At 43.4% G+C, this 27114-nt stretch overlaps 1 protein-coding gene and 1 long non-coding RNA gene across 3 annotated transcripts; both read right to left on the bottom strand.

Annotated features, from left to right (window-relative positions):
• Window positions 1–4736: 4736 nt before the first annotated feature.
• Window positions 4737–10818, bottom strand: LOC134207406 (sterol regulatory element-binding protein 1). The gene is made up of 5 exons (XM_062683130.1): window positions 10075–10818; window positions 6045–8811; window positions 5864–5978; window positions 5405–5578; window positions 4737–5329 (listed from the first exon to the last, which is right to left on the bottom strand). The coding sequence occupies exons 1-5, from the start codon at window positions 10190–10192 to the stop codon at window positions 4976–4978; spliced, it is 3528 nt and encodes a 1175-aa protein (XP_062539114.1). The 5' UTR covers window positions 10193–10818; the 3' UTR covers window positions 4737–4975.
• Window positions 10819–14569: 3751 nt separating this feature from the next.
• On the bottom strand, window positions 14570–26173 carry LOC134213775 (uncharacterized). Of its 2 annotated transcripts, none has more exons than XR_009979529.1 (4): window positions 25198–26173; window positions 15061–15411; window positions 14895–14984; window positions 14570–14830 (listed from the first exon to the last, which is right to left on the bottom strand). It is a non-coding gene; the product is annotated as an uncharacterized LOC134213775 (long non-coding RNA). The 2 variants fall into 2 exon arrangements; XR_009979528.1 differs by having other exon boundaries at window positions 14591–14830; window positions 15061–15227; window positions 25198–26171.
• Window positions 26174–27114: the final 941 nt, after the last annotated feature.

Here is a 27114-nt window from a genome sequence, read left to right as displayed (position 1 = left end):
TACGCTTAAACCTGGTTTAAGCACTAAGCGGAGGTGAAGAAATCGGACCTTAGTCATTGTACGTGCCATCGACAGGTTTTATGAAACACTATTGGAACCAAGGTGAATACAAACAGGTGTAGCAGTATGCCAATTACATGATTCAGCCATCTTGGATTTTTATATGGGGCAGCCACCGAGTTTGTTTATGTTTTGCACTGAAAATGAATTTTTCACCCCTGCGCTAGTCTCTCCCATCTATTGTCAAAGTGAGTGAACCCTGATATAAGAACCCTGGTTTCTCCTAAAGAGGCTGCACTCATAACAAAGAGACGAAGTGTCAAAATTGGAACAGCGCATTTGCTGTCAAATCAGTTGTTCCAATCGAGCACAAGGTTGTTAAAGGGAGGAGTATTACGTCTCTTTGTTTTTAATCCAGGCTCTTTAGTCTCCTAACGAGCCTGGATTAAAAACAAAGAGACGCAATACTCCTACCTTTAACAACCTTGTGCTCGATTGGAACAACCGATTTGACAGCAAATGCGCTGTTCCAATTTTGACACTTCATCTCTTTGTTATGAGTGCAGCCTCTTTAGTCTCTCCCATCTACTGTCGAAGTGAGTGAACCCTGATATAAGAACCCTGATTGGAACCAGGGTTGCCACATATACAGATTATTCTGTATTTTACAGATTTTTGGGGTACAGCGATGACCAAGAATCTGTATATACAGATATACAGATTTTTAGCAAAATTACAGGTTTTACAGATTTCTTGAAGAGTACAGTTTCAGTACTGTATTATAATAAAAATTATATAAATAATTTGCTATCAGTAAATACTTGTTTTCATTAATATTTGAGGTTTGTAAATGAAATTCTTCGCCAAACTGATCTCATTACAGACCATTATCATATTAGCAAAATCTATATTTGAAAAGACAGAACATATTGGCTCTGGCAGGTTTTATTAACAGTTTATGAAAATCAACGATGAATGAAACCAGATTATGCTCCCGTCGTCGGGGGTGAGAATGGGTCACTGTTTCAACTACATAGAATGCTTGTAGAATATATTGAACATATCTGAGGGCAAGAACACTAAAATATTAGAGACCTATTTGAACGATTTTGCTCTACGACCTCCAGACTGCCGGTGAGAGCGATGACCCCATTGTCACCCCCGATGGTGGTCCGTAAAATGTTCAGACTATATTTGAATAAAATGGTCTCAGAAAAAGCTCAAGCAATAATAAGAGAGAATCAGATCTAGCCTTTATTCACTTATCCAGAAACAGTAGTTCTACTCAGTAGGTTTAGTGTGACTAAGTGGTTGGTCCACTGAAGTGGCTACAATAGTTAAAGCCGGATTCTCGACAGATTTTATTCACAAATTATCAAATTTACATATTTTTCAAAACAAAGTTTGTTCAAAAACCATTTTTATTGGGTTTAGATGGATACAGATTTTTAATACAGATTTTTTGACTTGAGATACAGATATGAAGATTTACTGAAGATAAAATGCAGATTTTAATGTGGCAACCCTGATTGGAACCTTTTTACTTTACATATGATCTGATCCAACTGGAAGTGGATGTCGCCTTGTGGATAAAATTTTGCTTTACTCTGGACCATTTGTGTGTTGTTAGAATAATAGTTTTTGGAAGCATAATGGACTTAGCGAAAACATCTGGAGATTAAAAATAGTAACTATCAAAGTTCAAAGTTCTTTTGGATGACAAGAAACCTATCTATACTGCCCATGTCGCAAATGTGCCGATTATCCGATGCCGATTATGCCGTTAATCTTAAGAATCTTAAGTAACCTAAGAATTAAATCAGTTCAGTAGTGATTTAAATTGGTGCATTTAATTTTAATATGAATCTAAGACATGCATCTCCCAGCAGCTGCCCTAGATTTGTTTAAGTTCATATTCAAAAGCTCAAAACTGTTGCACAGCTTTGTTCTATTTTCTGCAGATTGAATCACGAGATTCAAACATTTCTTTTATGTTTTGACGATTGAACTCGTTATTTTAACTACGGTATTCGAATCAATGCACTTAACCCGGCGTTTCTCAGTAGCAAGATAATTTTCATTTATTTAAACAAAATTAAAACATTATTTTGCTTCAGATTCCAACGAGAATAGTGTTCTAAAATTAGAAGGAAAAATGAATCACTGCTGATCAATCAGTTAATTGGTTTGCAGTCTTATTTTTTCTACTTGCAAAAAATTGGGTTTCAAACAGAAAGATGCATTAGGAATTAAAGGCCCACTCTTTATCTCAATGCCAAATATTTGTCAAATTATTTTAGATATCTATCAAACTGTTTAAATATCGATATGGGTATCAGGCAGACTTGACAAATTTGTTATTATAATTAATTTGATATTTGTTATTGTGACAAAGACAGTGCTGATAACTTTTGCGCTATAGCGAAACATGTGTATCTGAAATGAACGAATAAATTATAGAGATAATAGCAATAAAGTTTTGAAACATACTTTAGATGGTGCGCTTTTTCTTTTAACAACAGCTTGAAATCGAGCCTACAATAATAAAAAAAACTGTTTATTTTGTTTTTTATTCGAATTAAATCTGCCCTCGAGCGATATTGTCGCATGCGCACTGTGTCCCGTGCTTAAAGCCATCGCTTGACAGCTAGCACCAAGTTTAGCACCAAGTTTTCGGCTTCAATAACATTGTATGCAGATGACAGCCGTTTCAGGGGGCTGGAGAAGAGTCGTATAGCCCCATTTGAATAACATGATCACCTCACGTGAGAATTGCTAAAATCGACTCACCTCACGTCACTCGACTCGTACAATAAGCCCAATTTTATTTTATCAAAATATCACGCGCTGAGAATCATAACTTCGTTAATAACTCAACAGTTACAACCGTGATTGTTGCGTCTGGTGCAAGATACAATTCTGCGATTAAATCTTCGGCAATTCGCTACAATGATAAAAAGAAAACATCGACGCAGAGCAATGGATTAATGCAGTTACGCCCCTATGATTAAAAGCACGAGCTTTGTAATAAAACAATTTTCTGTTATAACAAAACTGATAAGCATGTTTGTTTTATGTACTAAATAACAAGCCTTTAATCAACTATTGGTTTCCCTGAAGCACCAGGAAGAATATCTAAATTTGAAAAGATTAATCTCAACCGCCAATAGTGCAATTCATAGGGGAGACTGGGCAGTAGGGTGGCTCAAAAAACTTTTTCAAATTTTTTGATGGGCCGCCCTCTTATTCGGTTCTATTTGATGCCCTGATGCTCTGGACAAAATTTCAGCCAAATCGGTCAACGTTTGGGCGGTGCTAAACTCGTTGGAAGTTTATATGGAAAAATGTATGCAGAAACATCCAAAAACAGTGATTTGCAGTTGGACGGCACAATTTACGACCAAGAAGCATGATACTCATTCAGTTCTTGTAGAATTAAATACAGAATGTTATGCTGAAAACCGCGAGAAGATTAGAGTTTATTAAACAAAGATATTAGTATTTTACTGGAGTGTTGTAGGGGTGAATTTATTTCTTTTCAAAGGTTAAAAGAAACGAAATTTGCTCAAACCCCACTTCAGAGAAATGCTAATAACTTAACCGGGCAAACTCTAATCTTCTCGCGGTTTTCTGCATAACATTCTGCATGTAATTCTTCAAGATCTGAATGAGTACCATGCTTCTTGATCGTAAATTGTGCCGTCCAACTGCAAATCACTGTTTTTGGAAGTTTCTGCACACATTTTTCCATATCAACTTCCAACGAGTTTAGCACCGCCGAAACGTTGACCGATTTGGCTGAAATTTTGTCCAGAGCATCAGGGCATCAAATAGAGCCGAATAAGAGGGCGGCCCATCAGAAAAATTGAAAAAAGTTTTTCCCATACTAATTTGAGCCACCCTACTGGGCAGACTTGATCTACTTTTCTCATTTTCGATGTATCTCAGCGCATGCAATCTTCAAAATTGGGGAGACTTTATTCCCTTTATATAATATCTATATCCTTTCCCGTCAAAAATTGCATCACGTTTGATTGTCTCAATCTCTTTCTCTATCTTTCAACTCTCTCTCAAGCGTCTAACTATTTTAAAAATCGAAAACAAAAGTTAAAAAAATGCTGCACGAGTGAACCAGTCTGAAAATTTCATTCGTTCAAAATCCGGCGGATGTTAGCCCAATCTTGAAAAACAACATTTTTGTAATACATATTTTGTTTTAAATTTTAAAAATACTTAGAGGCGTCATAAAATATGGGTTCTTTGGGAATGTTGACTTTAAATAAAATGAAGAATCGATTGAGCAAATAAAAAATGTTGACAGGAAAGGTCAATTAGCTACTGGTGAAATGCCAATAAGAGCATCGAGTAAAATGGCTGGCGAAGTTTCAGAGCGATAATTTTTTCAAGATCCGTAATTTCATTTTCGCCGTGAACAAAGCATCATCCGACTTATACATAAAGCTTCATTCAAAAATAGTCAATAGTTTTAAAATAGTTGAAAATAGTGACTTTTTGCGAGAAAAAGTGACTTTAGTGACTTGAGGTCGAAAAAAGAGACTTTTTAGTGACTTGCCCGAAAAAAGTGACCAAGTCACTAAAAAGTGACCCGCTACCAGGCCTGCTATGCCAAATAACTTTTGTTCTAGCATTTTTTCCATAGGTAATTCCTCCCTATTGAAATCTTTGAAAAAAGTCGTGGGAAAGAGAGTGTTAACTAAATAAATGAATGATCAAACTGTCGTTATGAAACTTTATTTGTTTATTGATATTTATTTTATCAGTGAAATGCTTTTAGATTCTATGGGATAAACCTATCAGGTTGTGATACATTGATCGTATAATCCGAAGAGAATTACTCAGCGTCTAACTTTATCGCTTAAATAGCGATGTATTAACGAACTAAACAACAGTCAATTATTAATAAATAATCATATCAGTATGGTCATTTCCCCAGTTGGGCCGCCCATCGACAAATTCAATTGGTCACCGTTCCGCTGCCGAGAGATCGCATCAGCTGGTAGCACTCCTGCAGCCGCTTCTTGTCGCCGATCTTCTCCAGCGTTTTGACCGCCTCCTGTAGCATGCTGGCCCGCTCACCCGGTGACGAAAGGCACGGTGCCGGCAGGTGTTTGCAGGCCACGTACAGTGCGGCAGCCCTTTCCCTACCACCGACCAACTGACCGCTGCGATCTTTTCCGCTGCAGATGATCGAAGCGCGGGAATAGCGCTGTCGCAAACTGTGCCCCAGCAGCTGCTGGGTGGGACCGGGTGCAGCCCCGGCCATCAGCCGGCAAACGGCTTCGTACAGGAACACTCGCGACTGGGCATTCTGGAAAAAAAAAAATCGAAGGGAATCCGGTCAAATGTGAAGAAAAAAGTGCGCATCAGATATGTAATAAATTACCGGAATCTCATTGGTCACGATGCGCAACGAGTTGAGGTCTTTCTGGAATTTGGCCAACACCACACCGGACACGGGAACGTATTCGCCGTTATGACTTTGGAATTTTTCGTTGTCCGCCTCCCAGAGGGCTGTGCGTGCTTCCAGCAACCAATCGCAGGCTAGCAGTTGAGCCAACTGTAAATAGAGTTTTATTAGTTCAATCAAAAGATTTTTTTTTATAAACGGAGGAATGATTTCCTCATGAAAGATCGTTTCTATCTGCGAATAATTCTAGCGGGAACAACGACATCGATGATAATGCATCCGATCCACCTGGATTGCATTGCAGAAGTATTGCACGGTGTTATCGAACTCAAAAGTGCAATGCAACTACAATGCACCCAGATGAGGAGCCGAGGCTTTTTTCAGGATCTGCTAAAAATCTGCAAAAGAATTAACCCACATATTCAATAAACTTACCATTTTGAGTTTCATCGGTCTCTTGCAGATATTGGTCGTTAAACTGTCTTCCAAGCACTGACTTCCGGCGTTGCAGTTCTGGAACACGCTGACTGAATTGTAATGCGGTTTGTTCCTATAAAAAGCAACATTTTTTCATTAAATTAAAAGCATGTTCAGGATGAACCAAACTCAAACTTACAACAAAGAACGTTTGGCATGGAAAGCGGCGAACAGTGCCTTCGGCAGTGTGTCCTCTCCTTGGGCCAACTCTGGCGGCAAATTTTCAATGTGCAGATACAATCGTTCGGCTTCGGCGTCCTCGCCGAGCAGCCAGTGGGCTGCGATGCTCAACAAACTGGACCACCAGTGGGCCAACCGGTCCTCACAGCAATCCCCACTTAGCAAACAGCGGTCGAACGTGACCGGATTGTTCTCCACGCTGAGGCTATCCCTCAGCAGCTGGGTGAAGTGCAGCACGTTACTAATCTGACATCCGGTGTAGTGATACGAGGCCGGAACCGAGGGCTTTCCGCTGTCCGATTGATCGTCCTTGATGGAATCTTTGGAGGAAGCGTTCACTTCGGCGGCCGTGGCTTGGGTTTGGGACTGCTGAGCGAACGCTTCGTTGACGTGCTTGCGGCTTATCTGACCCGAACCGACCAGACACTGGATCGATTTCTGGAGCAAATTTTCACGATAGTCCCGCATCATGTACTCGAGCGGATCGGATTTATTATCGAGCATGGTGAACATGGATTCTGGCGTGTCTTCGAAACGAACGGCGTGCGTCGTAAGGAAGCGAAAACCGTACGATGTGAAGGCCCACGCGAACTTGGCTGGGATTTGGTCACAATTGTTGCAGACTTGTTTCGCTTTGGCCAGGTAGTACCGGCAGAAGTACTGCATGAAGCGGGGGTAGCTTTTCTTGACGCGCAGTGCAGCCGTAATGTAGATCTCGATTGTGTCCTCCGTGGTCATGACGGATGAGGCTGCTTCGGCCATGTTGACGGCGTACAGCGACATCATCAGACCGTTCGCTTCCGGTTGGTTCGACACCAGATAGAGCTGATTCAGACGGTGGAAGAGCAGTGCCAGTTCCTTGGCGGAGTTCAGGGCGTCCATGCGTTGCGATTCGGGCTTGAAGAGGCCACCGGTGCGACGGGAAAGCCATCGTCCGATGTAAATTCGATGCAGGAACATCCGGAAGAATTGCCAGCCAGTAGTGGTGATCGTTTCCAGGCGACTGTTGGGAATGGTTACTCCAAAAGCGTTTAAACAGCGCTTCGATTCTTGCAAGGAAGCAGCTGTGTTACCGCGATGGAAGTCCAAATCCGATTGTTTCTTATGCTTCCAATATTCAGCGGAGGCTTTCGAGCGTGATGGAAGAATCGGATCACCGTAGACGAGCATCTTGATCAGACAGAAAGCAAGTAGAGCAAAGTTTACTACGAAGATCGCAACCGAAGAGGTGAAACCGGACCAAGACAAGAAGGGTTCGTCAACGGCAAGGATGCGTCGGCTTGTTCCGGGTTCAAGCTCTTCTGCGTCACTAACTCTTCCGGAGAGGAAACTTCCGAACGGATTGACCACCAGTACGGCCAGCATGAACATACAGAGAGTGAGCCGGGAGTGGGCAGACATGCCTCGGACGCTGGTTACCAAATCGTCATCGTTGAGCGATTCCTCCATGCCGCCAGAGCCGGTCGATGACGTTCCAAACGGTGATGGTGGCATCGAATTGTCCGAGTTGTGCGACGGTGATAGCGAAGGGTTGGATTCGTCGCTTCTCGGCGGAGTTATTGGACCAATCACAGGGACCATGTCGTCCTGCACATTGGCCACCAGAAGATCCTTGAGCGATTGCTTCCGGTTGGTCATCTTCATCTTCAGGTACATGTTCTCCTGCTTGAGACTGTTGTTCTGCTTCTGCAGGTGCCGAATGTGGTCGATGGCCTTTCGCAGGATCGCAGATTTGTTCAGCTTGGCATCGACCCCGACGACGATGTTTTTCAACTCCACAATGCAGCTGTTGATCGAGGTGCGATAGCGCCGCTCGATGGCATTGTGAGCGGAACGTTTAACTTCCTTGACCTTGGGAACCCCCGGAACGGATGACGTGGTTTGGGATTGCTGCAGTCGATTGATCTGTAGCTTTCCGGTGTTTTCCGGAGCATCCAAGACCAGTGGAATGCCGGTTGCAAGGATGGGCCCGTTCGGAGTGTTGACCAACGTGTGGATATTTTGGGTACTTGCTGTCATGACGGTGGTCGGATTTGCTTGCAGTAGTACTTGTTTATCGCCACTTTGGAAAGTGAAGACTTGTTGCATTACTGGGACGGCTGTGGTCGTCGTCACTGGTGTTGGAGCTGGAGCAGCTTTCGTAGTTATAAGATTCTGTACCCGCACGTTGGCAGGAAGAATGTTTTGGGGGATGTTTGTGGTGCTTGTCGGGGCACTGGTGGCCGGGGCAATAGTTTTGATGTAGGAATATCCGGTGGGAGCGCGAGAATTCTGAAGTAGAATCGTAGATGTGTTAGCTGCAATGTTGCTCCGATTTTGAGTGAGAATGATGGGGCCAGTACTCGTAGAACTGACCGGTTGTTGATGGATCAGTATGGGTTCCTGCTTGATGGTGGGTGCAGTAGAAATAGGCAGCTGCTGCTGGCTCTGCAAAGGTTTCTGAGCTTGATTGCTGCTCACAGAAATCATTGGATCGCTCGAAACCAGATTGCAATAGAACTGTTGCTGCTGTAGGCTTTGTAAACTGGCTGGTGATCCAGCTGACAATAACGTTGTCTCTTCTTTTTTGATATCCAAGGGAGAGTGTCTTGAATCGTTTAGTGAATTTATCAGCGGAGATGTCGTTGAATCCGGAGAAACATGATCCATGATGTTGTCCTCCCAACTATACTGATTCAAAAATTCCTCACCCATAAGGTTCATAAGCTTCTCTTCGTTTAGCTGATCTATAATAAAAAAGAAGAATGAACGTAAATTAATTATATGTAGATCTATACTTTTTTTTTTATTGAACTCAAGTTGAACACTAAAAAAGACCTGATAATAAATGATCAACTTTATTTAGTAATCAAAGCTGACAGCACCCTATCGCTTTTTACGCGGTTTGTTTTTGGCTATCTCAAGCCATCGGATTTATTTATTTATATGACTTGATGCCACGAAAAAGTCCCCTAAAATTTGTAGAAAAATCAGGTGGTATTAAAAAAGAAGTAGACATTGAGAGACCCAGAAACTGAACCCATCCATAAAAAGCAAACCCAGTATATTGCCTTGAGTCGAGTGATTGTTCTAATTCCTGGTTTCATTTTGGTGTTTTTTAATAACAATTGAAGTTTAATTCGCTCTTTGCAATCATATCTCATGAAAACTAATTTTGGTTTTCCAAAAGCAGCTGGGAGTTTCATAATGTGGTGTCCTCTCTATTTCCAATAAGGATAGTCTACGATTTTAATTTCGAATCTTTGATCCTTTGAGCTTTCAATGATCAATAAATTTATGGCAGAGGCTCATTAATATTAATAAAACTATGCCACCTCAGTGTTGTATGCATCTCGACGGATTGCAAAACTGTGTCTAGACGAATCCAACACACTGACCACCCCGATAAGGAATGCATAACAAAATTGTAACTCAATTCTATCAATGATTGTTATTTAAAACAATAAATAAAATAAATTGTGTCTTCGGCCAGTTTCATTCCATATCAAAATTATAACAACATAAGTTATGTATATTTTTACAAAATAATTGCATACATTTTTTGTAGATATTGGAAAAAAAATCAGAGGTAATCACCTTCAGTATAACTTAAACCCATGTTCGATATTAATAGCTAGAACAAAGTTAATTGTAGTAGGCAATTACCTTGGAAGTAGATTTTTGTTCCGAATAATTGTATCAACGTTTGTTATAATGTTGATATGAAGGTATCAACCCTTTGATTTAATTGTGTTACGACTAGAGGGATTTTTGGTATATTTTTTGTTATTTCAACAACTAACCAGCCAAATTTATAACACATTTTGTTACACTATTTTTCTGAAATAAATAACTCCCCTTGTTATAATCTTGTTATGCATTATTGATCGGGACGAACTACAATCTGATGTCAGAAATTGAATACGCCATTGATCGTGGTGAATCTTTAGTTGTCTTTCATAGGCCGTGACTCATCAATATCGCCCATAACAAAGGCTCCACCAACTTACACATATCGGCGATGTCATTGATGTCCAGCTCGTCCCCCTTCAGGACACTGTCCGCGATATCCATCGCCATTCCACCTGCAGGCTGGAAACCTTCCCAGCCGCCCGCAACGCCGTCCATTCTGCTCACTTTCACTTCCCCCAGTCGATGTTCCCCTTTCTTCACCACCTGCGGCGCAAATTCACCAGCTTTTCCGACTTTTAACACTAGAAAATCCGATTTTTCCACGGTATCTTCCCGTGTGAAGCTTCACCAGCGAGTTCCAAAAACGCAATCCGAACAATAATTACGTGTATGGCGAAACGAGAGAACGCTACTGTGGCTCGTTGGCCCGCGCTTGGACGGTGTGCGCCGGAGCGAGACGACAGATGGCAACACACCACCGATTTCCACCAATCAGCGCTCAGCACCGAGTATCGTATGATTTTTCACCAATCCGTGACGTCACTCGCGACAACATAACCTCGATTTCCAGCCAGCCGAACACAGGAATATATTGCATCATTCGGTACTTTTCCGATCCGTTTTTACCGTTTGGCGATGATTTTCGTTTCATTGAAGTATTCGACACCTTCACCACTGTTTGGTCGCTGATTCATCACTGCTGTTCTTGACGCAGAGAGGGAAACGAACGTTTCATTCCCTTTGGAAGGTCATTGATTCCGCATTTGTTTTGCGCGATTTTCATTCGTTCGGAAAACCCGTTACAACTACTCACGACGGTGTCAAAACAAAAACTGCGAATGTTCGTTGCAACTTGCAAGAAGGGCGTGAAACGCAAACGACCGGCGGTCGACGAATCCGAACACAACAAAAATTCGAGCAAGTTCGGTTTTGTATCAAAACGGTTTTACGAGGTTTGACACTTCAGCGCAGGGTTGCCAGAATCAATTCCATGGAATTTTATCGGTTCATGTCGGTAGAACCGACGATAACCGTTCGACGAATGATTAATCCAAGTAAAAATAAATATTGTCAGATTATCTGAATATGATACACTTTGCGGCTTTTGTATAATGTTCCCAGTTGGGTATACATGCACAAAACTATACACGCGACGAATCACTATCGAAAGGTATATTGCCTGATTTTCTCAAAACTGCACGCGGCGTACCGTTCAGGAAAGGTACCGCCGCGGTTTCTGCCTCCCGTTTACTTGATGCTTATGGGTGAATAGAAAAGATATTTTAGTTACTAGATAAAGATTGTCGCTTCGGTTCCCTTTGTTCTGCTGTCCGGAACATGTGTGGTACATACCTGTCAAATCGTATGGATTTTCCTTCTTTGACATTTAGCTCCCCTATCCTCGCCAGCAAAAGATGTTCCGGACAGCGACGACAGCGACAATCTTTATCTAGTAACTAAAATATCTTTTGTGAATAGCATTGCGGTGTATCGTTTGGCGCGGCCGTATTGTCTGATTTTCTGGATGATACACTGCGCGGCGTTTGTAGTGTTCCCAAATGGGTATTTGCACAAAACTTCACGCGGCGAATGACTGTCGAAAGGTATATTGTCGGGCCGCCACCAAACCGGACCGCGCGATTGAGCACTCGCGCTGCGACGCGAGTCGCGACAATTTGAAATATGTCATTAGTAGTGCGCATCATGCACGCATAGATGTACTATCATGCGCACTAATCAGAAATGAGTTGCGACGTCTGATAACTGCAAATATTTCATTTTATTGAAAACAAATTTTCGATTTTCTACTATACACGGAATACACTCCAAACGATACACCGCAATGCTATTCACCCATAAGAATCAAGTAAACGGGGTGCAGAAAGCGCGGCGGTACCTTTCATGAAGGGTTCGCCGCGTGCAATTTTGAGAAAATCAGGCAATACCTTTCGACAGTCATTCGCCGCGTGAAGTTTTGTGCAAGTACCCATTTGGGCCCAGTAAGGAGAATGAGCCTAACATGACCCGAACTTTAGGGTAACATGTTACCTCATGAGCCTAAGAAAATGATTCACGTTAGGGTAAACCTCGACTAAAATCACGCTATATTGCAACATCGTGTTAGGCGTTTGCTGATTTCAGACGTCTGCGTTAGGTAACATTAGTGTAACCTTACCCTAACGTGAGTCATTTTGTGAGCCGATAGAAATCATGTTAATGTAGTAGTGAGCGCATACTTTTTCACTAATACCAATGTCAATCCATCTTTGGTGACAGTTGGATGTAAACATTCCAAGACCAGTGCCAACAGAAATCGCTCGGAGTGTCCGGAGAAGTGGAACGTAGCAGCGCAGAAGGAAAAATCCGGAGACGGTAGTCTGTTAAAGTGTGATAGTGATGAAGAGGATGAAGACGATTTCGCTGCATTCGACGAGGACATTATCCACAGTGGAAATGGAGGTTGAGGCTCGCCCAGAAAAAACATCAAAAATTCATTGTGGTTACCTCCTCGAAGCCACTGCTACCAATCGGATCACCAATCCCATCGGTGGGGCGCGATTCTGCTGTTGCGCCAGGAGTAGGGACAGTAACAGGGACGGCAACAGTAACACAAAAGCAGGAAAACATCGAAATGGAATTCGGTTTGATGGACTTCGGGGCTATACCGGCGGTTGAAAGTGGCGCTGAAATTAGTGAACTAAGCGGAAAGACAACGTTGGCGATGACTGCTGCCAATTATTCCAAATCTTGATATCAACGGGCAAAATAGGGGTACAGGGTATTATATTACGCCATCCGGGAAGAAATTGCGCACTCCACTACTCTGCATTCATCGCCACGGCATTGACGCTATGGGATATGGAACTGCATATCGATCAGTGTAATTGTAATTTTTATTAGGAACGATAACCGGTTAGTTTACTCTTATTATCGGGTAAAGGAAGTGATATGAAAAACTGAGAAATTAAGAACAGTCCTGCTGATAGCATGACGATTCTGAAGCCGGTGCCAGGAGTAGACGAAGTACCTGTTGCGAATAGTTTAAACCCTTCCGATACTCCAGCACAGGTCGAAATTGTCCCTTTCATCACCGTCAACTGCATTGTTGATCAGTCACTTTCTAAGACCTAGCTGAAAATCTCTGAAAATATAGAAGATTGTGTTTGCTACCACCTGGAAACACAGTAGCCCGCTATTTCAAATGTGGTATTTTTTAAAAGTATTATGTTTATTTCTAGGATAGCCTACGATCGAGACAGAAAAGAAAACTAGCAGCAGCAGCCAATGTACTCAACAACCCCACCGCCCCAGCGGCATTCCACCCATAAGCAGAGTAATCATTTGGTGAACCACTCGTAACCATCACCCCTAGTACGTTTAACCGGGTAAGCCCCCACATGGCAATACCGGGCTAAGGAGTCCTGATGCCGCCGCAGCCGAAAAGCTATCCATCGCCGTACGTGTCATCGTACAATTCGCAGACCATGATGTAAACGCAACTACCGATGCATCCGGGCAAGCTTAGCCGTCACCACACCATTTGTAGATGAACCCGATATAGCCACCACCAAGTAACAATAGTAGCAGCATATGATGGTCCAGTAGCAGCAGATTGGAATGTCACAGCAGCAAGAAAATCACTACCTTACCTATGCAAACATGAACGGAATGATGAATACGGACATGACCCTACCGCAATCACACTACATGAATCAACAGATGTCACACAATCAGCAACACCTTCAGGTTTCTGACTATCCGACGCAGCAGCAGTAACAACCAAGTGGTCACATGACTCCATATCAGGTTGCTTTGCCGCTCTCCGGCAGCCCACCGCAGCAGAACCTCCCTCCCCAACAATGTATACGGCAAGGATAACAAAACCTGGGGATCGTTAGTTCCGAGTGAGTGGTAAGATGAGTACTGCAGTAACGAAAGCGTCATCACACACTCCCGGGATGTATTCGTAGGCCGTTTTATCACTCAAAGATGAACTATAAACCAGGTATTGTGATATAAAAAAGTATTTACTGTCGCATTTGTACAAGGCGTACAATTTGGAGAGTTTGAAACGCATGATTTGGACATAATTGGATAGCAAGTTGATTGTGAACTATTTGTATGAGGATGGGGGAATTTGAATCAGGTGTTGTTGGCCTAGTCAAACAATTAACCAAATAGCAGAATATTTTGAAAAACTGAGAACGTCTAATTCGAACTCGGTAACTTTTTTCGGGTCGGTCACTAAAAAACTATTCTTTAGAGGCCCAGTCACTTATGACGCTTTTTCAATATAATCCAGGATTTTCTACCTTACATCGTTGAGATATTGATAAAAGAAACTTCTCATTCATGAATCTGGGGGCTTTTATCGTGGTCGATAGCCCGCTATCACCTTAACATGTGGACAAGTTAGAGGTTGATCAATTTCCCGTATTTATTTTGAAGGTAAGCAAACAAACTAGGTTAAGAAAAACGAAGTCAAGACACATGTTATTTATCGATTTAAAAAATTATTCATTGTAAATATTTTGTTAGAAACATTTTACAGATAAATTTGAATATTTAGCTTTTTTTTGTGTTGCATTTCATGAAAATAACTGTGTTCGTGTAACTACACTTGCTCATTTTTCTTCTTTTTTTGAAATTCAATCTTTGACTTCCATTTAAAATATAAAATACATGTATCTGCATTTTTGCTTCGTTAACAGTAATATTAAATGCATTTGTCCATTTGGTTGGAAATGATTTCTACTGATCTGTTTGTAAGATAATGACATCGGGCCAAAGACTTCAACGACGCCCTTACCGTGTTCATTCGACATAGTTGAAATCAACAATTGCAGAAGTATTCTATAGACAGAGAAAAAAAATATTTTAAAGAATAGTGTACAGCGCATTGACAAAATGTCCCTACTTGAAGTACCATAATAATATCAAGTCGACCATTAGTTGAAAATCGCTCCTGAAGTTTATATATGATCTGTAAAGATTCATATGTAATGATCTGTAAAGAAACAGGGAAATTTCACTTTAAAACCAGCTTCTCCAACAATCAATAGTATGTCCTTTATGATACCTACCTAAACACCTGGTTGGCTACACCGTCGATACACTTATGCCTAGCGTATTGTAGAGCTCCACCATCGACTGTCTTGGGCGATCTTCCTCCAGTCCCAGGTCCGATTCCATCTCATGCAGCCAGCGTGTCCATGGTCTTCCACGAAATCGCCGGCGTCTATCCGGTTCTCTGTTAAATATTCGCTATTCATTCTTCCAACATTCGCACTAAGTGAGCAGCCCACTGAAGTCTGGGGTATTTAATTTTATTCACAATATTTTATTCTTTGAACACCTCGTACAGCTGCTAATTCATGCGTCTGTGTCACACACCAGTTGCTGGTTTTTTACTTAGTATTGTTTGCAGCGGTAGCCTAGCGGTAAAATGCGCGGTTATAAAGCAAGACCATGCTGAGGGTGGCTGGGTTCGATTCCCGGTGCCGGTCTAAGCTATTTTCGGTTTGGAAATTGTCTCGACCTCCCTGAGCATAAAAGTATCATCGTGTTTGCCTCATGATATAAGAATGCAAAAGTGGAAACTAGGGGCCCTCCTTAGCCGTGCGGTAAGACGCGCGGCTACAAAGCAAGACCATGCTGAGGGTGGCTGGGTTCTGATTCCCGGTGCCGCCAATAATTGCTCGAAGAGTTCCAACAGAAATTGCTCCAGGAGATCCACCAAGAATTGATTCAGGAATTTCACCAGGAATTGCTTCAGGAGTTGCAACAGAAATAACTCCAGGAGTTACAACAGAAATTGCTCCAGGAGTTCCAACACATGTTCCACCAGGAATCGCACCAAGAATTCCTCCAGGAGTTCTGACAAGAATTGCTTCAGGAGTTTCAATAGAAATTGCTCCAAGAGATCCACCAGGCATAGCACCAAGCATTCTTCCAGGAATTCAGGGAGTTCAATAGAAATTATTCACGAGTTCCATCACATGTTTCACCAGAAATTGCTGTAGGAGTTGCAACAGAAACTGCTCCAGGAGTTCCAACACACTTTTGCCCTAAAATTTCTCCAATTTTCTTCCGGGAATTCCACCAGGAATTGCTTCAAGGGTTCCATCGCACAATTCATTAGAAATTTCTCCAGGAGTTCCACCAGGAATTGCTTCAGGAGTTGCAACAGAGATTGCTCCAGGAGTTCAATCACACGTATTAGGGAACTTCCACAAAATACGTAACGCTTAGAGGGGGGAGTTCACCGAAGTGTGACAATCCATACAAAAATTTTCAATAATTCATACAAAAAGTGTGACATAGGGGGGAGTGGGGGGGGGGTCTTTGGAAATGGCAAATTTTGGCGTTACGTAAATAATGGATCTTCCCTTACCAGAAATGGTTCCAGGAGTTCCATAACATGTTCCACCAGAAATTGCTCAAGGAGATCCACCAGGAATTTTAACAAGAATTCCTCCAGGAGTTTCGCCAAGAATTGCTTAAGGAGTTCCACCAGGAATTGCAACAGAAATTACTCCAGGAGTCCCATCACACGTTTCACCAGAAATTTCTCCAAGGGTTCCACCAGCAATTGCGTCAGGAGTTGCAGCAGAAATTGCTCCAGGAGTTCTATCACACGTTCCACCAGAAATTGTTCCAGAACTTCCTCCAGGAATTCCACCGGAAGTTCCTCCAGGAATTCAACCGGAAGTTCCTCCAGGAATACAACCGGAAGTTCCTCCAGGATTTCCACCAGAAGTTCCTCCAGGAATTCCTCCGGAAGTACCTCCATAAGCTTCTCCAGGAATCCCTCCGGAAGTTCCTCCAGGAATTCCTCCGGAAGTTCCTCCAGGACTTCCTTCGGAAGTTCCTCCAGGAATTCCACCGGAATTTCCTCCAGCAATTCCTCCGGAAGTTACTCCAGGAATTCATTTACGGAAAATTCCTGGAGGAACTTCCGCAGGAATTCTTCCGGAAGTTCCTCCAGGAATTCCTCCGGAAGTTCCTCCAGGAATTCCTTCGGAAGTTACTCCAGGAATTCCTTCGGAAGTTCCACCAGGAATTCCAACAGAAGTTCCACCAGGAATTCCTCCGGAAGTTGCTCCAGGAATTCCACCGGAAGTTGCTCTAGGAATTCCACCGGAAGTTGCTCTAGGAATTCAACCAGAAATTCCTCCAGGAATTCAACCTGAAGTTCCTCCAGGAATTCCACCAGAACTTCCTCCGGAAGTTCCTCCAGAAGTTCCTCCAGGAATTCATTTACGGAAAATTCCTGGAGGAACTTCCGCAGGAATTCTTCCGAAGTTCCTCCAGGAATTCCTTCGGAAGTTCCTCCAGGAATTCCTTCGGAAGTTCCTCCAAGAATTCCTCCGGAAGTTCCTCCAGGAATTCCTCCGGAAGTTCCACCACGAATTCCTCCAGAAGTTCCACCAGGAATTCCTCCGGAAGTTGCTCCAGGAATTCCACCGGAAGTTGCTCTAGGAATTCCACCGGAAGTTGCTCCAGGAATTCAACCAGAAGTTCCTCCAGGAATTCAACCGGAAGTTCCTCCAGGAATTCCACCAGAACTTCCTCCGGAAGTTCCTCCAAAAGTTCCTCCAGGAATTCCTCCGGAAGTTGCTCCAGGAATTCATTCGGAAGTTCCTCCAAGAATTCCTCCGGAAGTTCCTCCAGGAATTCCTCCGGAAGTTCCTCCAGAAATTCCTTCAGAAGTTCCTTCAGAAATTCCTTCGGAAGTTCCTCCAGGTATTCCTTCGGAAGTTCCTCCAGGAATTCCTTCGGAAGTTCCTCCAAGAATTCCTCCGGAAGTTTCTCCAGGAATTCCTCCGGAAGTTCCTCTTGTAATTCCTCCGGAAGTTCCTCCAGGAATTCCACCGGGAGTTCCTCCAGGAATTCCACCGGAATTTCCTCAAGCAAATCCTCCGGAAGTTACTCCAGGAAATCATTTACGGAAAATTCCTGAAGAAACTTCCGCAGGAATTCTTCCGGAAGTTCCTACAGAAATTCCTCCGGAAGCTCCTCCAGAAATTCCTTCGGAAGTTCCTCCAGAAATTCCTGCGGAAGTTCCTTCAGGAATTCCTTCAGAGGTTCCTCCAGGAATTCCTCCGGAAGTTTCTCCAGGAATTCTTTCGGAAGTTCCTCCAGGAATTCCTCAGGAAGTTTCTCCAGGAATTCCAACAGAAGTTCCACCAGGAATTCCTCCGGAAGTTGCTCCAGGAATTCCACCGGAAGTTGCTCCAGGAATTCAACCAGAAATTCCTCCAGGAATTCAACCGGAAGTTCCTCCAGGAATTCCATAAGAAGTTCCTCCAGGAATTCCTCCGGAAGTTCCTCCAAAAGTTCCTCCAGGAATTCCTCCGGAAGTTGCTTCAGGAATTCATTCGGAAATTCCTTCAAGAATTCCTCCGGAAGTTTTTCCAGGAATTCCTCCGGAAGTTCCTCTTGTAATTCCTCCGGAAAATCCTCCAGGAATTCCACCGGCAGTTCCTCCAGGAATTCCTTCGGAAGTTCCTCCAGGAATTCCACCGGAAATTCCTCAAGCAAATCCTCCGGAAGTTACTCCAGGAATTAATTTACGGAAAATTCTTGAAGGAACTTCCGCAGGAATTCTTCCGGAAGTTCCTCCAGAAATTCCTTCAGAAAATCCTCCAGAAATTCCTTCGGAAGTTCCTCCAGGAATTCCTTCGGAAGTTCCTTCAGTGTTCCTGCGGAAGTTCCTTCAGGAATTCCTTCCGAAGTTCTTTCAGGAATTCCTGCGGAAGTTCCTCCAGGAATTCCTTCAGAAAATCCTCCAGAAATTCCTTCGGAAGTTCCTCCAGGAATTCCTTCGGAAGTTCCTCCAGGAATTCCTCCGGAAGTTTCTCCAGTAATTCCACCAGCAGTTCCACAAGGAATTCCTCCGGAAGTTGCTCCAGGAATTCCACCGGAAGTTGCTCCAGGAATTCAACCAGAAGCTCCTCCAGGAATTCAACCGGAAGTTCCTCCAGGAATTCCAGAAGAAGTTCCTCCAGGAATTCCTTCGGAAGTTCCTCCAGGTATTCCTTCGGAAGTTCCTCCAGGAATTCCTTCGGAAGTTCCTCCACGAATTCCTCCGGAAGTTTCTCCAGGAATTCTTCTGGAAGTTCCACCAGGAATTCCTCCGGAAGTTCCACCAGGAATTCAACCGGAAGTTCCTCCAGGAATTCAACTGGAAGTTCCTCCAGGAATTCAACTGGAAGTTCCTCCAGGAATTTCACCAGAAGTTCCTCCAGGAATTCAACCAGAAGTTCCTCCAGGAATTCAACTGGAAGTTCCTCCAGGAATTCCACCAGAAGTTCCTCCAGGAGTTCCTCCGTAAGTTCCTCCTGGAATTCCTCCGGAAGTTTCTCCAGGAATTCCTCCTGAAGTACCTCAGAAAGTTCCTCCAGAAGATCCTCCAGAAGTTCCTCCGGAAGTTGCTCCAGGAATTCATTCGGAAGTTCATCCGAGAATTCCTCCGGAAGTTCCGCTTATAAGTCCTCCGGAAGTTCCTCCAGGAATTCCACCGATTGTTCCTGCAGGAATTCTTTCGAAGTTCCTCTAGGAATTCCACCGGAATTTCCTCTAGCACATCTTCCGGAAGTTACTCCAGGAATACATTTACGGAAAATTGCTGGAGGAACTTCCGCAGGAATTCTTCCGGAAGTTCCTCCAGGTATTCCTCCGGAAGTTCCTCCAAAAATTCCTTAGGAAGTTTCTCCAGGAATTCCTCCGGAAGTTGCTCCAGGAATTCATTCGGAAGTTCATCCGAGAATTCCTCCGGAAGATCCTCCAGGAATTCAACTGAAAGTTCCTCCAGGAATTCCACCAGAAGTTCCTCCAGGAGCTCCTCCGGAAGTTCCTCCTGGAATTCCTCCGGAAGTTTCTCCAGGAATTCCTCCTGAAGTACCTCAGAAAGTTCCTCCAGAAGACCCTCCAGAAGTTCCTCCAGGAATTCCTCCGGAAGTTGCTCCAGGAATTCATTCGGAAGTTCATCCGAGAATTCCTCCGGAAGTTCCTCTTATAATTCCTCCGGAAGTTCCTCCAGGAATTCCACCGGGAGTTCCTCCAGGAATTCTTTCGGAAGTTCCTCTAGGAATTCCACCGGAATTTCCTCTAGCAAATCTTCCGGAAGTTACCCCAGGAATTCATTTACGGAAAATTGCTGGAGGAACTTCCGCAGGAATTCTTCCGGAAGTTCCTCCAGGTATTCCTCCGGAAGTTCCTCCAAAAATTCCTTAGGAAGTTCCTCAACAAATTTCTTCGGAAGTTCCTCTTGAAATTCCTTCGGAAGTTCCTCCAGAAATTCCTTCGGAAGTTCCTCCAGAAATTCCTTCGGAAGTTTCTCTAGAAATTCCTTCGGAAGTTCCTCTAGAAATTCCTTCGAAAGTTTCTCTAGGAATTCTTTCGGAAGTTCCTCTAGGAATTCCTTAGGAAGTACCTCCAGGAATTCCTTCGGAAGTTCTTTCAGGAATTCCTTCGGAAGTTCCTCCAGGAATTCCTTCGGAAGTTCCTCCTGGAATTCCTTCGGAAGTTCCTCCAGGAATTCCTTCGGAAGTTCCTCCAGGAATTCCTTTGGAAGTTCCTCCAGGAATTCCTTCGGAAGTTCCTCCAGGAATTCCTTCGGAAGTTCCTCCAAGTAATCCTCCGGAAGTTTCTTCAGGACTTCCTCCGGAAGTTCCACCAGGAATTCCTCCGGAAGTTCCACCAGGAATTCCTCCGGAAATTGCTCCAGGAATTCAACCGGAAGTTCCTCCAGGAATTCAACTGGAAGTTCCTCCAGGAATTCCACCAGAAGTTCCTCCAAAAATTCCACCAGAAGTTCCTCCAAAAATTTCTCCGGAAGTTCCTTCAGGAATTCCTCCGGAAGTTTCTCCAGGAATTCCTCCGGAAGTACCTCCGAAAGTTCCTCCAGGAATCTCTTCGGAAGTTCCTCCAGAAGTTCCTCCGGAAGTTGCTCCAGGAATCCATTCGGAAGTTCCTCCAAGAATTCCTCCGGAAGTTCCTCCGGAAGTTCCTCCAGAAATTCCACCGGAAGTTCCTCCAGGAATTCCTTCGGAAGTTCCTCCAGGAATTCCACCGGAATTTCCTCTAGCAAATCCTCCAGGAAGTTACTCCAGGAAATCATTTACGTAAAATTCCTGGAGGAATTTCCGCAGGAATTCTTCCGGAAGTTCCCCCAGAAATTTCTCCGGAAGTTCCTCGAAAAAATCCTTCGAAAGTTCATCCAGAAATTCCTTCGGAAGTTCCTCCATGAATTCCTCCGAAAGTTCCTTCAGGAATTCCTGCGGAAGTTCTTTCAGGAATTCCTTCCGAAGTTCTTTCAGGAATTTCTTCGGAAGTTCCTCCAGGAATTCCTTCGGATGTTCCTCAACGAATTCCACCGGAAGTTCCTCCAGGTATTCCTTCGGAAGTTCCTTCAGGAATTCCTTCGGAAGCTCCTCCAGGTATTCCTTCGGAAGTTCCTCCAGGAATTCCACCGGAAGTTCCTCCAAGAATTCCTCCGGAAGTTCCTCCAAGAATTCCTCCGGCAGTTGCTCCAGGAATTCATTCGGAAGTTCCTCCAGGAATTCCTCCGGAAGTTCCTCCAAGAATTCCTCCGGAAGTTCCTCCAGGAATTCCTCCTGAAGTTCCCCTTGAAATTCCTCCGGAAATTCCTCCAGAAATTCCACCGGGAGTTCCTCCAGGAATTCCTTCGGAAGTTCATCCAGAAATTCCACCGGAATTTCCTCAAGCAAATCCTCCGGAAGTTACTCCAGGAATTCATTTACGGAAAATTCTTGGAGGAACTTCCGCAGGAATTCTTCCGGAACTTCCTCCAGAAATTCCTTCAGAAGTTCCTCCAGAAATTCCTTCGGAAGTTCCTCCAGAAATTCCTTCGGAAGTTCCTCCAGAAATTCTTTCGGAAGTTCCTCCAGGAATTCCTTCGGAAGTTTCTCCAGGAATTCCTTCGGAAGTTCCTCCAAGAATTCCTCCGGAAGTTCCTCCAGTAATTCCTCCGGAAGTTCCTCTTGTAATTCCTCCGGAAGTTCCTCCAGGAATTCCACCGGGAGTTCCTCCAGGAATTCCTTCGGAAGTTCATCCAGTTATTCATTTACGGAAAATTCTTGAAGGAACTTCCGCAGGAATTCTTCCGGAAGTTCCTCCAGAAATTCCTTCAGAAGTTCCTCCAGAAATTCCTTCGGAAATTATTCCAGGAATTCCTTCGGAAGTTCCTTCAGAGTTACTGCGGAAGTTCCACCAGGAATTCCTTCCGAAGTTCTTTTAGGAATTCCTTCGGAAGTTCCTCCAGCAATTCCTTCGGAAGTTCCTCCAGGTATTCCTTCGGAAGTTCCTCCAGGAATTACTTCGGAAGTTCGTCCAGGAATTCCTCCGGAAGTTTCTCCAGGAATTCTTCCGAAAGTTCCACCAGGAATTCCTCCGGAAGTTCCACCAGGAATTCCTAGAGAAGTTCCACTAGGAATTCCTCCCGAAGATGCTCCAGGAATTCCACCGGAAGTTGCTCTAGGAATTCCACCGGAAGTTGCTCCAGGAATTCAACCGGAAGTTCCTCCAGGAATTCAACTGGAAGTTCCTCCAGGAATTCAACTGGAAGTTCCTCCAGGAATTCCACCAGAAGTTCCTTCAGGAGTTTCTACGGAAGTTCCTCCTGGAATTCCTCCGGAAGTTTCTCCAGGAATTCCTCCGGAAGTATCTTCGAAAGTTCCTCCAGAAGATCCTCCGGAAGTTGCTCCAGGAATTCATTTACGGAAGCTCATCCGAGAATTCCTCCGGGAGTTCCTCCAGGAATTCCACCGGGAGTTCCACCAGGAATTCCTTCGGAAGTTCCTCTAGGAATTCCACCGGGATTTCCTCAAGCAAATCCTCCGGAAGTTACTCCAGGAATTCATTTACGGAAAATTCCTGGAGGAACTTCCGCAGGAATTCTTCCGGAAGTTCCTCCAGGAATTCCTCCGGAAGTTTCTCCAGGAATTCAAGCGGTAGTTCATCCAGGAATTCAACCGGAAGTTCCTCCAGGAATTCCTCCGGAAGTTCCTCCAGGAATTCCTCCGGAAGTTTCTCCAGGAATTCAAGCGGTAGTTCATCCAGGAATTCAACCGGAAGTTCCTCCAGGAATTCAACCTGAAGTTCCTCCAGAAATTCCTCCGGAAGTTCCTCCTGGAATTCCTCCGGAAGTACCTCCGAAAGTTTTGCTATGCGCATACATGAGGATACTCAAACTACCTGTACCATGGTAGGACTTATTATCAATTCGGTGCAAAACCGAATTATAGCCGCTAACAAAGTTGGATTTTTCTCACAATCCATACGTTAAACCTAACTTCGGAAGTGGTGCGCTGTTCTCATTTGGTGATGTGCTATACAGCGCACTACTTCCGAAATTAGGTTTAACGTATGGATTGTGTTAAGAAAATTATTTTGAGCTTTTTAGTGGAATGTTTTTAGTGGAATGTTGTCACCTGTCACTTTTGAGGTCGAAATACGTATCTGTCAAAATACAATTAAGTGGTGGAATTCAATGGGATTGTATAAACTCGTCTTATGACAGGTATGGATTGTGATAAAAATCCAATTTCGATAGCGGCTATAATTCGGTTTTCTACTGAATTTATAATATATCAAGCATCTCAAAACAACATTCTACACCCTGGTAGGTCGTGGCAATGCATTGATAGTTACAACAAGCACCTCAAGTTCACTTTCTGCTATGGGTGTACGGATTCATACTGAAATTACCTGCACCCTGGTTGGTCGCAGCAATGCACTGATAGTTACAACAAGCACTTCAAAACAACATTTTGCTATGCGCATACATGAGGATACTCAAACTACCTGCAGCCTTGTATGTCTTACAACAAGCACCTCAAAACAACATTCTGCACCCTGGTAGGTCACGGAAATGCACTGATAGCTACAGCAAACACCTCAAGTTCACTTTGCTATAGGAGTACGGATGCATACTTAAACTACCTGCACCCTGGTTGGTCGCAGCAATGCACTGATAGTTTCAACAAGCACTTCAAAACAACATTTTGCTATGCGCATACGGGAGGATACTCAAACTACTTGCACCATGGTAGGACTTATAACAAGCACCTCAAAACAACATTCTACACCCTGGTAGGTCGCGGCAATGCATTGATAGTTACAACAAGCACCTCAAGTTTACTTTCTGCTTTGGGAGTACGGATGCAACTCAAATTACCTGCACTCTGGTAGGTCCCAGTAATGGACTGATGGTTACAACAAGCATTTCAAAACAACATTTTGCTATGCGCATATGGAAGCATATTCAAGCTACCTGCAGCCTTGTATGTCTTACAACAATCACCTTAAAACAACATTCTGCACCCTGGTAGGTCACGGAAATGCACTGATAGCTACAGCAAGCACCTCAAGTTCACTTTGTTATAGGAGTACGGATGCATACTTAAACTACCTGCACCCTGGTTGGTCGCAGCAATGCACTGATAGTTTCAACAAGCACTTCAAAACAACATTTTGCTATGCGCATACGGGAGGATACTCAAACTACTTGCACCATGGTAGGACTTATAACAAGCACCTAACAAACAACATTCTACACCCTGGTAGGTCGCGGCAATGCATTGATAGTTACAACAAGCACCTCAAGTTTACTTTCTGCTTTGGGAGTACGGATGCAACTCAAATTACCTGCACTCTGGTAGGTCCCAGTAATGGACTGATGGTTACAACAAGCATTTCAAAACAACATTTTGCTATGCGCATATGGAAGCATATTCAAACTACCTGCAGCCTTGTATGTCTTACAACAATCACCTTAAAACAACATTCTGCACCCTGGTAGGTCGCGGAAATGCACTGATAGTTACAGCAAACACCTCAAATCAACTTTCTGCTTTGGGAGTACGGATGCATATACAAACTTTCTGCACCTTGGTAGGTCTTGCAACAAGTACCATAAAACAATTTTCTGCTATGCGCATAAGGAAGTATATTCGTACTACCTGAGGGTTTTATGCGTAAAACTGTTCAGCTAGCTGGGGCCGAACTTCAAAATTAAATCAGCACCACATTTCTTGCATAAGTCAGCTTTTGTAAGCGACACACTGTTTAATTCAACTTACCTACTTAGTATGTTACATGCACATGTTACAAATATGCGATAATGTGCTTAAATTTAAAGTTAAAAAAAGAACCTTCCATGTAATGGTCACTCTTGCTGTTTAACGGGATCTTACCTTGTCCTTGCGGGAAACACGCATTCCGGGTGCAATGCCAAAAGTACTCCGAAATGCTGGGCATTGAAGTGTCATTCGAATTTGTCCTTTGGTAAATCGTTTAAGGATGCTCCAAGGTTAAGCAGCTTGGGACGGTACATGGTAAGTGGTATAGAATGAAATTGCTCTTGATTGAGTGGTCAACTCTCAAACATTCCCTCTAATTAAACACATTTTACTTCGATCTTCCATTTTCACTTATTTGGCAGTCGATCAGACTTTCTTCTATCCTGCTTGGCCAGATCTTTCTTCGTCTGGTTGATCTTTATTTTCCGGTCACACCAAATACACAATTCGTTGGGCGCAAGCATTCATTTCAGAATCACGGGATATTTGCAATCTGACCCCGTTCTTTCCCCGGAGTACGCACTATCACAATTTTACAAACAATAACACTCCTCAACAGGGTAATATCTAAACAGTAACACTTTCTCGCGATCTTCTTATCAATGACTATTACAACGGCGTTGGATAATGGGTACCGTCTTGCCCAAATAGACAGCACCATTGTCATCATCAGCACCATGCACCTAACTGATTTCCATTATTTACATTACGACGATCGCCCGTCCTTTGCAACCGCGAACCCAAGTATTCCGATCATATTTTCGTTACCGGCACGCATTGACAAGCACAAAATTCAATGTACAAGCCTATGAACCACTCGCGTTTTACTTTTCCGACACAATTCGCGACGTTTTATTTAATATTTTGCACAAAGAGAACGAAATTGCAACCAGACACCGATTTCGCCGACGACATGTTTTTTTTTCTCGCAAAGACTAACGTCTGGCGCATCGGTGAAAAAATAATAATAAGATCAACACGGTTCAAACGCTTCAATCAAACGTTTGTTTTTTTATTTTTTTTATTTTCAGTCACTCACTAGTCCCTAACGAATGCCTCACGACTCACATTTTGTTTGCTGGGGGAACATTACAAACGCCGCGCAGTGTATCATATCTATATAAATTTTGCTGGATGGATTGCTGGTTTTACAGCTCGGCAAAATCCAGCAAAATTTTGCTGGATTCCAGCGAAAAAAAAATGGTGTTTAAGCTGCGAGGCGGCTCTGTCCCAGTTTGGGGATGTAATGCCAATAAGAAGAAGCTGCCATAAACGGCTAATACACGCGCCCGGTAATCTTGCTCTTAGGGACACGTTCTTCGTATACTTTCCCTCGATGTATTCCGTGTATAGTAGAACATCGAAAATTTGTTTTCAATAAAATGAAATATCTGCAGTTATCAGACGTCGCAACTCATTTCTGATTAGTGCGCATGATAGTACATCCATGCGTGCATGATGCGCACTACTAATGAAATATTTCAAATTGTCGCGACTCGCGTCGCAGCGCGAGTGCTCAATCGCGCGGTCCGGTTTGGTGCCGGCCCGACAATACCCTTCAGGAAAGGTACCGCCGCACTTTCTGCACCTCGTTTACGTCATTTTTATGGGTGAATTGCGGTGTATCGCTGGTAAATTTTTTTTATATATTGTCGGGCCGGCACCAAACCGGACCGCGCGATTGAGCACTCGCGCTGCGACGCGAGTCGCGACAATTTGAAATATTTCATTAGTAGTGCGCATCATGCACGCATGGATGTACTATCATGCGCACTAATCAGAAATGAGTTGCGACGTCTGATAACTGCAGATATTTCATTTTATTGAAAACAAATTTTCGATGTTCTACTATACACGGAATATTATATATGTATATATATTAGGGTGGCTCAAATTAGTAAGGGAAAAACTTTTTTCAATTTTTTTGATGGGCCGCCCTCTTATTCGGTTCTATTTGATGCCCTGATGCTCTGGAAAAAAAAATTCAGCCAAATCGGCCAACGTTTGGGCGGTGCTAAACTCGTTGGAAGT

Source organism: Armigeres subalbatus, chromosome 1, assembly GCF_024139115.2.
Source record: "Armigeres subalbatus isolate Guangzhou_Male chromosome 1, GZ_Asu_2, whole genome shotgun sequence".
Lineage (NCBI taxonomy): Eukaryota > Metazoa > Arthropoda > Insecta > Diptera > Culicidae > Armigeres > Armigeres subalbatus.
This window is presented reverse-complemented; position numbering and strand designations above follow the sequence as displayed.

Excerpts from the sequence above, each read along its gene's own strand:
- LOC134207406 (XM_062683130.1), bottom strand. The coding sequence starts at position 10,192 with ATGGACGGCGTTGCGGGCGGCTGGGAAGGTTTCCAGCCTGCAGGTGGA. Across the intron at positions 8,812-10,074 it reads CAATGACATCGCCGATATGT|ATCAGCTAAACGAAGAGAAG; the intron begins GTAAGTTGGTGG and ends TTTTTATTATAG. Across the intron at positions 5,979-6,044 it reads CATGCCAAACGTTCTTTGTT|GAACAAACCGCATTACAATT; the intron begins GTAAGTTTGAGT and ends TGCTTTTTATAG.